Source organism: Brachypodium distachyon, chromosome 3, assembly GCF_000005505.3.
Source record: "Brachypodium distachyon strain Bd21 chromosome 3, Brachypodium_distachyon_v3.0, whole genome shotgun sequence".
Classification (NCBI taxonomy): Eukaryota; Viridiplantae; Streptophyta; class Magnoliopsida; order Poales; family Poaceae; genus Brachypodium; species Brachypodium distachyon.
In genome coordinates, this window is record NC_016133.3 from 45,678,147 (window position 1) to 45,691,447 (window position 13,301).

Genomic DNA, 13,301 nt, shown 5'->3' on the forward strand with positions numbered 1-13,301 from the left:
TACGGCTTCAGAGTTTGAGGACTGGTTTGCATTGATTTTTTTTCTCTCGTTGCGCCGCCGCGCCCCCAGCCACACTCCTCCGCCGTGGGCCGACCCCTTTTTCGTTTGCGCTTCGAGCAGTGAAGTGCTAAAACGAGGAGCTAAGCCGCCGCTGCTGCATAGGACTTTTTGGCCTGATGGCGGCGGCGCCACCGGGAGCGGGAATCGTGTGGCAGACGCCGGCCAATCCGCCGGAGGCGCAAGACTACATCTTTCGCAACGGTAACCACCGCCCCGCCTCGTCCCACCTCCTTTCTTTACATGGCGCCACTTCCGAGCTCCCAACCCTAAAGCCATCCCCTTACTAGCCATCGAACGGTTCCCTTATCTTCGCAGGGCGGCGCTACGTGAGGCCTTATTACTTCGAGTTCATCTCACATGTAACTAAACCTTCTCTTCCTCCTTCTCAGTTTTACTTGTTATTTTCTTTATTTCTTCTTCTTTTTTAGTTTCCAGTTTGATTCTGGATGAGGTGTTTTTCAACTGCTTAGGGTTGTGCAGTAGTTGTGGATTATGCTGTGCACTCAAAATAATGAAACTGGACAATTATTCACAATTCCTGAAGTTTTAGCATAGCACTGGTTAGCCGCAGTATTTTGTTCCAATGTTACTACAAGTGACCTTACCAAATTTTCTTTGGACCAAATTCTAAATTTGGTTTGCAGGTGAAGAACAGATGGGCTGGCAAGACCATTGTAGACCTCTTCACTGAAGAATTCAAGGGGCGACCCTACGAATACTATGTATGATACCAATAGTCCTTTTTAATATTTTGTAGGTCACACTATTCCTTGCTCATTATACTTATTATGCATTCATCGTCATTCTGCCTAGTTGAAGAAGTGCATTGATGAGATACCCGCTTCTGAATGTATATGTAGTTGTTTCTTGCATTCCAGCATCTTGAACTGCATGTTGTACTTCCCTGATTTAACGCGTGCACATTAAAATTCTAAGAATCTTTATTTGCTTTTTTGGTAATCATCATTTCTATATCTAAAATAAAAGATGAAATTCCTAGGTTCATGCAGTGAAATGTGGGAGGCTCCAGGTGGATGAGCAAACGGTTCCTGCAGACTATATTGTGAAATCATCACAAAAGATAAGCCATTTCTTGCACAGGTGGGTCAAGCTTTTCATTTTTGAAGGCTCATTTTGTTCATTGCTTTCTAGTGGCCCATTTACCAAAACTAATTACTCCCTCTGTTCAGAAAATACAAAGTTTAAGGATACGTCTATGAAGGAGGGCTTCGTCTTTCTTTGACCATTTTAAAATATGCAATGTAACTTTTTTTTAACGGTTTTTTGCTATGTGTAAGACGCGTACCTTTTAAGTTTCAAGTCACTTATTGTGATCATTGTTTTTATGGAGATATGTGCTCAATTGTTGGGTTTACTTTTATTAGTTCGATGACAATGTGCAGGCATTCCGCTAGTATGTCAACATAATGGTCAAAGCTTACTGGAGGCCTTGGCGATGCCCTAAATGATATGTTCTTGACATATATAGTAGTAATGGAGCTGATAATTTTTTATAGTACAAACAAATGGTCCAAACTTGGACACAACATAAGTTATTGCTGCACATTTGTTATCCTCTTACATGAAGCACAAAAATCCAAACAAAACAAGTGAGTAACTAATGGATGTTTTGGTCAATGTCACATTTCTCTTCTTTTTTCTGCGATGAACCCACATTTCTCTTATTATTTAGCTAAACTTTAAAATAGTTGTACTCTTTGAAATGTTAATGGAAGTTATATCCATAAGGTTCCTTTTAAGTTGATGATGATTCCGTGTTTAACATACATGCATGCCGTTTATTTATGTAGTTCCTGAGCCGCTCCCAGTTTCTCTATAGGTTCCAATTTCCCATCTTTGATTCCATTATTTGCATTACATGCTCCCCTTGGGTTTTAACAACTGATCCTTTTTATTCTTGCTTTAACATAAATAACTCATGCATATTTCTCATTTGTAAATCGGGTTGGCATATTCTTGAAGATCATTATTCTTTCAGGCATGAGCCACCAGTCTTGGGTGGTAATATTCTAATCCTTCAGAATGAAGTTGATGTTGTAACTGTCTGCAAACCGGCATCTGTCCCAGTAAGCTTATAACTGTAATGTCCGCTAGGTGTTAATACTATGTGATGCATGACAAAAAACTAAGCAGCTTTCTTGTAACAGTTTTCATAAAACTTGTGTACATCATATTATTACAGTTATTGAAACTTGTTCCTCAAAATATGTGAGCTGAACCGCTGAACTAAAATATATTAGTTTGTACCAAGTCTAAAGCCAGAAGGGGAGCCTTGGCGCAGCGGTACAGCTGTTGCCTTGTGACCATGAGGTCACGGGTTCGAGTCCTGGAAACAGCCTCTTGCAGAAATGCAGGGAAAGGCTGCGTACAAAAGACCCAAAGTGGTCGGACCCTTCCCCGGACCCTGCGCAAGCGGGAGCTACATGCACCGGGCTGCCCTTTTTGTACCAAGTCTAAAGCCAGAAAATCTACAAGCACTGGTCTTATAAGTTATTTATAAGGATTTTTTCTTGGGCCAGAGGGTCTTCCGTATAATGACATGAACAGTTTTTATTTGCAATTAGATGGTACTCTTGTAGTTCTCAACTAATCCTAGAATTAATTTTCAGAAAAAGACGAAAACTGACCACTAGAACCCTTCTATGGGATGAAATTAATTTAGTTGAATTCATGATAAAGCGAGACATCTGGTTTGATGAAGAGTTAACTGGAACATATTCACTTGATGAGGTTTCTGGTTATTCAAGATGAATACCATGTTTGAGAACTGGAATGCTAATGCCATATTGTTTGTAAGGTTCAAGTGTGACAAAGTCTGGTTGCTATATTTAGCTCGAGTCAATTGTTACTTACAAGGCATGCCTACTTACAAAACAGAAGTTTTTTTTGTAGGTTCATCCCTGTGGTCAGTACCGTAAGAATACCGTAGTAGGCATTCTGCAGGCTGAGCATGGATTAACACCCCTGTTTCGTATCCTTTGCTTCAGTTATACCAATTGGATAGCAGCTTCTAGCATGTACATGTATATTTTGTTTCATGATTATTTGAAACCCGAAATGTGATTTCTGAAAAAAATACAAAAAAGGGCTACCTGGAGCCCGGGAGCCAAGAGGGATTTTCGCTATTTATTTTGTTTATTCTCTTTCATGTGTGTTTGTACTTTTACTTATATCTATAGACGTACCGAACTTCCTTGACTACCATTACTATTTTTGCAGCAGTGCATCGGTTAGACCGGTTAGTTTCAGGTCTCCTTATATTTGCTAAGAGTGCTGATCGAGCAGAATGTTTCAGGCAGCAGGTGATAGCACTCAACTTTTTATCCCACTACGTCATTTTCATTATGTGTCTGAGCATCCTGCTTATTATCGCATCTGCACCTACCTTATATTCTGCCCATTGAGATATTATATCTTTTTTACTTACTCGAATATTGTTGCCACAGATTGAAGCTAATTTACTGCAGAAAGAATACGTAGCCAAGGTTGTTGGTGTATTTCCTGATGGCGAGGTATGTCATTTATTTTATTCTCAATAGCTCAACTGTGTTTCATTCGATCCAGGAGCAAAAGTTGTTTCTGTTGTAAAATAAGTTGAATAGATATATATGGTCAGTCTATTTTAAAATGTTTCTTGTATTGTCCATCTTGAGGTTTATATTAGTTTATATATTTCATATGTTTAATTTCTTCAGATTCTGAACTCCCTTAATTTGCAAAAGCTTTATAAACATCCAGAGTCCAGAGATCTCTTGTGACTGAGTTGAGTGACTTTTTTTAATTAAATCACATAAACGTCCAACAAAAGGAAATTCAACCACTTTGTGTGGACCCTTTGTGTGAACTAATCTATATATCGGGCCCGCAGTAGAGCATTCAGACTGCTCCACAGAAATACTTATTTAGGATGTAAAAGCTATGGAACTAGGACCGAGAATAACCACCGAAATGCCATTAAACTATTGAATCCTTCGCAAGGTTTTTAATTATGCTTTGCAAAATAGGTTTAGTTCTATGACTACCAGGTAGAGAACGGTTCAGTGGAAATTTGTTGCAAATAGACAAATCATCTCAGGTTGTTTTGTTTGTTTTTTCATACATGAATGCTGGTGTGCAATGAATATTTGTCTAAAAGTATTTCTTTTCAGCAAACCGTCGATGCCAATGTAAACTTCAATGCACGGGAAGGGAGGAGCACTGTGGAGGTCTGTAATGAAATATTAAATTTGTTGTGCATTTTTTGTGCAAAAATGTATATGTTGAAGCTCTGGCTCCCTCTGAGTTTACTTTTTGAAACGCAGGTTTGTGATGGTCCTGGTAAAGCTCTTCCAAGTGGAAAACAAGCTTGCACCAAGTTTCAGAGGATTTTTACTGATGGGAACCACAGCATTGTCTTGTGCAAACCTGTGACTGGTCGGACTCACCAGGTAATCCTATTTTACCCTTTAATTGAGTGCATGATGTGAACCACATGAATGCATTGTATGAGTAAAATATCCTGGTAAATACAAATTAAAGAGTGAAATACACCATTAGTCCATGAACTCGACGGAAATGCACACTTTAGTGCAGAAGCATGGCACAAAAGATTTTTGCCCAAGAAAGTGGTGGCACAACAGAAGCGCAGTGGTAAGAAAAACTTTGGGCCAGAGGGCGCTGTCATCTTTTTGACTACTGCAATCGACAACCATGAGAAAGAAAAACACCATACGATCCAAAAGAAAAGGACCAGGATCTGAAGCAAAGGCTGATGGACAAAAAATTTGTGGATCTCTACAGCATTGATGAACATGGGAGTGCAATGGACGGGATCGGGATCAATGTACAAGAAGACTTTACAGCAGCCCGTTGTTTTTTGGTGCTTTTGTGTTTTTGTAGTGGAGCCTTGTTTTGTTTTTGTTTGTTTTGCTCTTTTGCCTTCTTTTGTTTGGCTCAGGTTGGCTGTACTTTGCCTGTCTTAGCATCTCCTTAATGAAAATGATACGCTGCTTGGTGTGTTCGAGAGAAAAAAAGGGAATCTTCGAGAGACCTTGACTAATAGGAAACCATAAGAGACCTAGACCAATAGGAAACCACAATACTCCTTAACACAAGTAATCCATTGAAAGATTTACATTCCATGTCCAGTCTACTTCCATGATTTCAGACCATCTATTGGAGTTTAATTTAGGGGTTCGCCCATGCAAGTATCTCGTCTACATTATCTTGCATGCTTGGGCCAGTGCTTCAGGTGTGAGAAATGTCATGCCGGAGTGATGCCAATTCAGATTGCAACCAGCACATGTGAGGCACTGCATCAATGTTGTGGTGGTGTCACGGCAGATGCCATAGGATGGCTGAAGTTGGGGCCGATGGATGAAGGAGGATCCGGAAGAGGGATGACGTGGTGTGACCATGCACAAGTAACCGTGAACGCGATCTTTACCCAGGTTCGGAGCCCTCTTGTTGAGGCAACACTCCTACTCCTGCTTTGTTAGTATTAGCCGAGATACTAGAGGGCTACAATGGTGCTCCTTGAGCTGTGTCCTGAGGAGGAAGAAGAAGGAGATGAACTAATGTCTAAGAGAGGAACCCCTCTCACAGGAGGGGTGGAGCCTCTATTTATAGGCTAAAGATGTCACACTGACATGTGGGCCGAAAGCAAACCCTAGCTACTCCCGGGCCCGCCGGGTACGCCCATGGTCCCCTCCGGATTGTCCGGGAGGGGACAATGCTGCTTTGTGCTTTACGTACAGCCAGACGACGCGCACTGTAACCACGCCCCGGCCTTCGTCACCTGTCCTTCTACGGCGCGTCACTGTGCAGTCGTCCGGCACAACGACGTGAGCAACGACTGCTTTTCTGTCATAAAAGGAGCGCTGCTTTACTTTGCGCCATGCGACCAAGATAGGACCGTTGGCGTATCCCGGCCCTAGCCGAGATTAGATAGTTTGTGCTTATCCTGCAATCACATAGGACAAGATAGAGATTGCCGGCATACTTTTGGTATGCCGGCATGTTATAAAGTCGGCTTAACAATGCCGGCGTACTTGCTTACGTCGGCCTTGCTCTCGCTATCCCGGCTAATACGTGTTGTCATGACCCTACCCGGGGTCATCCCCCCGACAATCAACCTACCCACGTGTAGTCCTAAGGGATGGAAAATTACTCTTTGGAAATAAACGTCACTGAAACAGTATGGACGAGTGCAGTAAGTAGTGTTTGTAACGCCTGCTAAAAGTAGCAGCATGGAATGTTGTGGCTGCTACAGCGGTTGACCGCTGCGTGTTTGGTGCCCATTAGTTAGAGGAAAAGGTCTATTTTGACCCCTAAATCTGGTGCCAGGTCCAACTTGACCTTAAACAACAAAATCTGGTATCAAGAACCATCAACTTCCAAAACAGGTTGCATCATGGCGGCAACCCAATCTCTGGAGTACCCACATGTCATGTAGGGTATGCCATAGCCTACATCATACACACTAGGCAAAAACCATGACCGAGGAAGGTAATAATTCACAGAAGAAATGTATCTGGTTCCCCATAACCTGACTGATCAAGGATGCATGGTAACACCATGTTGGCCTATAGCAGATATGCAAATTGATCAACCAAGATCAGAACGGGCACAGTTAATCATAATTATTTTGCATTAAATAGACCACTGGATGATGAAAAGGGACAAATATTGAAGTACCAAGTAAAAGTGAATGGATTTTGTTGATGGTTACAAGTGGTTTCTCTAACAGTTTGTCAGATTATGCGTACGTCCTGTACTCCTGTAAATTAAATTGTATGCTAAATTGTATTCTTCTCAGACCTGGTTCCACCGAATTTTCTTGACATTGGTCGATATGTTAATATCGCGTATCCTTGATTACTCAGAACATGGAAACCAACTGCATTTAATTAGCACTACAGAATAACATTTTATTGAATTAGATGGGTGCCTTTTTATGTCGACTATGTGGTCTCTTACCTCGTGGATTTGATTAGTCACGATTCTCACTACTTGGCCTTGCCTATCTATCAAAAAGCGTTGAATCAGTACGGCAGATTAAGTAAAGTTCCAAATAAATTGTGGTAACCTCTATCATCTTACATGAATTTGCGTTTGTATGCTTAATACTGTGTTCGGAAAAGTAGGTTGTGAAACCTGTATCACTGTATGTCTGAATCATAACATGTCTTAATCCCCTGTTAGGAAAGGCCTCCATAATGGATAACTTGGCAACATTATAAGTATTTATAAGTTCCATGCAAATGATCAAATGCCTCCTTTCCTTCATTTAAAGCTTTTTGGTGTTCTTGTTTTAACAAGACGCTTCATATCGGGTATATTCCTTTTGAAAGAACCAAAAATGTGCTAATTGGTCCTAGTCTCGCTGCTTCTTATGCCTACAATATGTGTGCGTGTTATGTTATTTCTGTATATTGATGACACAGAATTTTGCTTCCGAAAATTGTGAAAATGCAGATAAGGGTACATCTAAAACACATTGGTTACCCAATAGCCAATGATGAGCTCTACTTATCGGGAAATTTTTGTCCACGTTCATCAAAGGGAACGGGTATCAATAGAGCAACCTCACTAGCGTGCTCATTGTCATCACCAGATCCTGACAGTAGTGCTGAAGCAGAGGAATTCGGTATTGATCCAATGTGCACGAATTGTCCAAATCTTGCTCCTGTAGGGTGAGTTTTTACTGATACTTAACAAGTTTGTATTTTGTACTTGGCAATAAAGGATTTAAAATAATAAATACGAAATTGCAAATGCTTCATGTTTTTCCTGGTGATGATCTTTTGGGCTTCACTTCTTTTGGCAGTTACGATGGAGATGAGGAGGCATTATGGCTACATTGTGTCCGATATACTGGTCCTGACTGGAGCTACGAATGCCCTTATCCTGACTGGGCCTCCCTTGATAATATGCCCACGAAGAAAATAAAGTCGTGATGTAACACATCTCTCGTAAGCCCACCAACAGCTGGGCTGAGATTTTGGGATGCGTATGATGTCTTTTACTGTCATTGTATGGCTGTAACGATGTGCGGCGGTGTATGTGGTTCATATGTCATATTCAGTTAAGTTTCCTCATATGGTAGTTTAGTCACATTTGTTTCAAACCAGCATTTTTGTTGTATTTGAACATTATACATACATCCATATGATCTGATCATGTCCATTGAAGATTTCTGGAAGGCATGCACACGGTGTGATCCTGGTATTCTATTATTACAACGATTGTTGTCGTAGCATGTATTTCGTGGTCTCGGAGACGTGTTGACCTGTTTTTTACCTGTCCGGAATGTCAGACAAAGACAAGAAGAGAGACGAATTCAAAAGTTTGGATGGACAAATGGGTCGGTTCCTCGAAAAGAAAAGGAGCTCCTAGATTTTCTCCCAGCTGTCAAATACTCTTAACAGCTCATTTGGTATCCCTCGTTTCATTTCATTTGGTGGAAATGGAATAAAATCGATTTTTGGGTAGGATTTCATTTGGTTGAATTTGAATTCTGGATTTAAAACCATGTTTGTCTGCCACTTCGATTTGTAAAATGAGAGACAATTTCATAAAAATGTTGACTTATAGAGATGAATTGAGGTTATGTACAGCGTGATAGCATGAAATTTTAATTGAATTTTTGTACCCAATTCTGCGGCAACCAAACAAATTGGTTTCGGATCCAAAATGAATTTTAGGATTTTATACCCAAATAATGGATGCCAAACGAGCATTTAGTGTAAGGTGAATTCAATTTTTTTTCTTTACATTTACCATGCTACAGAAGTGCAAACCACATTTGATTTTTACATTAGGCAGTATAAGAGGGGATGATCGTAAGAAACGAGCTTAGTTTCTCAAGAGGCCGATCCATTGCTTTGGCCCGTGAGATAACGAAGAGAAGAGGAAGGAGTAGACCCTGCTACTTCCTCCGTTCATAACACGAGACGCACGTATTTTTAGATAATCAATTTAGCTAACTAAATAAGTTAAATAACTAAAATATTAGTCCCTCCGTTTTATAAAGATCGGCACGGATTTGAATTAGATCTAGTTTAAATCTGTGTCAATTTTTATGGAACAGAGTGAGTATATCATTAGAAAGTTTTTTTTGATAAAATCTGACGATGTAGTTTTAAAAAAATACATATCTAATTATCAAATTGTTGATATAAAAATACATGCGTGTCTCGTTATGGGACGGAAGGAGCCGTTCGGATGGATTCAAGTCAGCAGTGAATAAGCGGCACGCGCCGTCAGCCTCCGGAAGCCGCATGCATGCCCGCCACCATCACAACTCACAAGCCTTGCTTGACCGGCATATGACCGGCCCGTGCTTTTCTGTTTCTTTTTTGGGGCATTGCAGCAGCCACAGTCCTAGTCTATGCGGAAAATAGTTTAACGAGTCGAGTAACAAGCAGAGGTCGCCGGTATCATCGCGGCCAGCCCAAGAAAAACAAGTTGAAGTCTTGCTATGCACCGTCAGAGATGAAGCCTCATCAGGTATATGCCACCCCGAAGATGACAAGTAAATTGGCTATCCCTCGGTGATGACGTGTCATAGCGGCATGTAGACAATCATCATTGATGTTTCCTTATAAGGTTTGTCAATGATGATTTGGACCACTGACGGTCAGTTAGGCCCATCACTGATGAGCAGTGGGATGATATCTAGTGGATGGATATCGGGTCTACCAAGTTTTTGACTAACGCTTCTCAAAAGATAATATACAGTTTGACTTTAAATATTTTTATTATAGTTTGAACATTTATTGTGTTAGGAGTATCGTACTAACGATTGTTGTTAAGGGTGTGGCTATATCTAAGTTGTTTGATTTTTAAGCAACAAACTTAAATCTAAGTTGACGAATCAGAATCGTTAGATTACTACGTAGATCTCATTTTACTCTCTTTTTCAAATCATCCGTTAAAGCACAAATCATATTGAACGGGCGAGGAATCAACTTATTCCTAACTAAAAATCAGGCAACTTAAATACAGCAAAACCATTTTGTTAAAATTGACCAATGCTAATTTTGATCCAATCTATAAACTCTATAAAGTTGAAACCCACTAAGTGCAGTTAATTTAGCAAACTGCACATGCAGCCTATCCACGTCAGCGTTCACCCCACCTTCTAATTTTCCACGTCAGCATTCATCCAACCTTCTAATCCTCTATATTTAAGTAGAGGAAACCCACTGCCTAATTTCCAGATTCCCTGAATTGCATTCTCGTGTCGGCCCGTGAGCGATCCGTCGTTGTGTCCGCACTCCCGCACCGAACTGTGCGCCAGTCCCCGCCCGTTGCGTTCGTTCACGATCACCCGCCTGTCACATGTGTAGGCTGGACGAGCTAATGCTTAGTGGGCTGGAATCGATAGAGGCAGCGGAAGAAGATGAAAATTAGGAAAATTATTGTGCGAAGTCAAAGGATGAGATTAATTGAGCCGAGCAAAATGGAAAAATTGTTAGCGGTTTCACATCTTATGACCTTTTGTAAGCCCTCGCCTCCCCCTCCACCACGATGTCGATTTCACCATCCCTGTTGAGTTTTCCACAGGCCATGCCGTCATCCTCCGCCTCTGTTCTGGCCACCGGTGGCTCCCTGCCTGTCTCCGACCCTCTCAGATACCACCACCTCACCTACAGCGCCGCTCGCCCCCGTCCCCAACACGACGCCGAGGTCCTCCGTCGGGAATGCATTGCAGTGCTGCCCCCCCCCCCCCCTCCTGCTCAGGCCGACGCGCCGACGAGACGAAGCGTGCGGATCTGGGCGCCCCGCCGAGGAGGCACCATACCAAAGGGACGCGTCCGCTCCCAGAGCTTGGAGGAACAGGCGGTGAGAGAGAAGTGAATCCTGGAAGATGACCAGACGGGAAGAGATGGGTTCGTGAAATCGTGAAATCGTCGATCAAGGCATCAGGGGATGGTAGCCCGTAGGGTTAAGGCCTCAAGGTTTTTTTTTCTTTTATTGGGTGGGCTATTGGGCCTGCAGGTGGGTCAGGCCACAGGTGTGCATACGTAGGGTATTGGCTTCTTTTTTGCCGTTAGTTCGGGTACCCAAGTGCGAGATCCAAATTGCCCGAAGTAAATTCTGCTTTTCAATCGAAAAAAACTGTTTCGGTCTAATAGGATTTGGTTCCAGTTATTTTGGTTCAGGAGTTTGGTTTTCAGTTATAATGCCCACCTGACCCGTGGCTGCAGCGGTAGCCTCCGGAGAGGAGGAACACCCACGTGTTGTATGTGATTTTTGCATTCTGCAGTTTTGTTTTCTCTTGGTATATTTTTCTACTCTCTCTGTCCCATATTAAATGACTTTCTATTAAATGTATCTACACATTCTTTAGGCATAGATACATCCATATTTTGACAAATTTGAGTCACTTAATATGGGACGGAGGGAGTATATTTTTTACAGGGTTTGTCCACCAAAAAGATCAGGTCGGAGAGCAGCAAATTGATTTGGTTTGTTTGCCCATATTTTTACCAATAATTATTATCCTTGGTCCTCATTTGTGGACGTGACATTATTGTAATTGCATTCAGGATTTAAGTTCTTTGTTGATACTTCAATTCTATAGGCTTTCTATTTTCATTTTAGATATTTCCTCATCCACGACTCTCAAATTCATATTTTAATTTGTTATTCGCGACGTCTCTCCCTAAAATACGCCCGGTATGCATTGGCTATTTCCGCAGCAACGCGCGGGGTATCCTCTAGTTTAAATAATTTTAGTGTCCAGGTGCATGCACTCGCGAGAGCCATTTTTTGTGGCTGCATCCTAATTAGGTTGATCGATGACAAGTTAATCTGAATAAGTTTGTAAGACAATGCATCAATTTATTGAGGAAAGGCGTCTGTGGTTTAAAGAGGCTAGGCTTTCATATTGGAACAAACAAATATTTGCCCAAGACCAAGATGCTTTCTTTCTGTTAGAACTGTTAATTCTTGAATTTCCTGGAATGGAGTCATGCACGATGAAATTAAGAGATGGAGAACTTCAAGCAAAAGATGATCATTGTAAAAGTTCACTTCATTACTAAGGTACCTTGTCATAGTGTTCTGTCAATAGTTATTATTTGCTCCACACTTTGCTTTTATTTTGCATCCTTTCAATATTCTTATCGTTTCCCGACCACAGCTGGCTATCCAAGATTATCTGCACTGCTATGTACGTACCTGCATTATACTCCGTATTTGCCTGATTCTATTTACCTCTCAGCAGTAGAATTTGTTAACCTTTCTCGAATAGTATGAATAGGATGTGTATATGCACTCACAAAAAAAATATCATGTGATTGCAACACACCACCAGATCATATTTGAATTATGCGGTTATGTACACATACTTACCTGTGTTTGAACTTCAGTTCCAAGGGTCAATTTAACATACCAGTCCACGACAAAAATAAATAAATAGTATCTCATATTTAATTTTTTATCTTCAATAATTTATTTGACACATGCTAATTAACTATTCATAGTGGCATTGATAATAAAAAGAATGGAAACAAACATTGTTAAGACTCATCATTTAAAAAATATAACATGAGTTGTTGAACCGTACTCTTTCGGTACATTCATCACTTTAAAGTTACTGCCTGCGCAAGTGCGCGGGCCACCTTACTAATTTTAAGCATAATCGGCGCCCTTTTGAATCGAGTTTCTTAACGAGCTACTTGACCGTTTCTTAACGTTAATTAACGATCTCGCATGCTTGAGACCGACGGGCAAGAAAACCCATAAAAGCAAGGAAATGATCGACACATGCAGTCAAATGTGTCAGTAGGTTCTCGCGGATGTGATCTTAACCCCGGATATGGACAGGATTTAGTTGGGGAGAGTAACGAGGTCCGAAGCTTTTAACCACTTCTGTCAAGGCACCCGACGGAAAGTCCCTGTGCAAAACACAAAGCAAAGCATCTGTACAAATATGCAGATCAAGCAAAAAAGCAAGTGCGTACTACCTATGTAGCGAGGAAAAGAAATAGCGAAGGAAGACCTCGATTCTCGATCGCAACTGCATGATAGGTACCTCTTTTTTTTTTTGCGGGGAAGCATGATAGGTACTTCAGTCCGTGGGAAATTAGTTCTCCAGAGATGCATCACCAATCTATCGCCATGATACCCATCCCATGTTACCTACACACGCCTGCTTTTTTCTCGTGCAAGAGAGCCTTTTGCCCATAGCCTGCCAGGTACTCGATCCGATCGACGGCTCGATGGCACCC

At 41.4% G+C, this 13,301-nt stretch overlaps 1 protein-coding gene across 2 annotated transcripts; it reads left to right on the top strand.

The window, feature by feature from the left end:
• On the top strand, positions 1-8,267 carry LOC100830962 (RNA pseudouridine synthase 7). Of its 2 annotated transcripts, none has more exons than XM_003574978.4 (12): positions 1-261; positions 376-419; positions 705-782; positions 1,061-1,161; positions 2,060-2,147; positions 2,974-3,052; positions 3,301-3,383; positions 3,528-3,593; positions 4,230-4,286; positions 4,383-4,508; positions 7,537-7,754; positions 7,889-8,267. In XM_003574978.4, exons 1-12 carry the CDS (start codon positions 177-179, stop codon positions 8,016-8,018), a joined length of 1,155 nt encoding a protein of 384 aa, XP_003575026.1. In that variant the 5' UTR covers positions 1-176; the 3' UTR covers positions 8,019-8,267. The 2 variants fall into 2 exon arrangements, with proteins under 2 accessions (XP_003575026.1, XP_024316736.1); XM_024460968.1 differs by having other exon boundaries at positions 3,304-3,383.
• Positions 8,268-13,301: the final 5,034 nt, after the last annotated feature.

Excerpts from the sequence above, each read along its gene's own strand:
- LOC100830962 (XM_003574978.4), top strand. The coding sequence starts at position 177 with ATGGCGGCGGCGCCACCGGGAGCGGGAATCGTGTGGCAGACGCCGGCC. Across the intron at positions 2,148-2,973 it reads GCAAACCGGCATCTGTCCCA|GTTCATCCCTGTGGTCAGTA; the intron begins GTAAGCTTATAA and ends TTTTTTTTGTAG. Across the intron at positions 3,594-4,229 it reads GTGTATTTCCTGATGGCGAG|CAAACCGTCGATGCCAATGT; the intron begins GTATGTCATTTA and ends ATTTCTTTTCAG.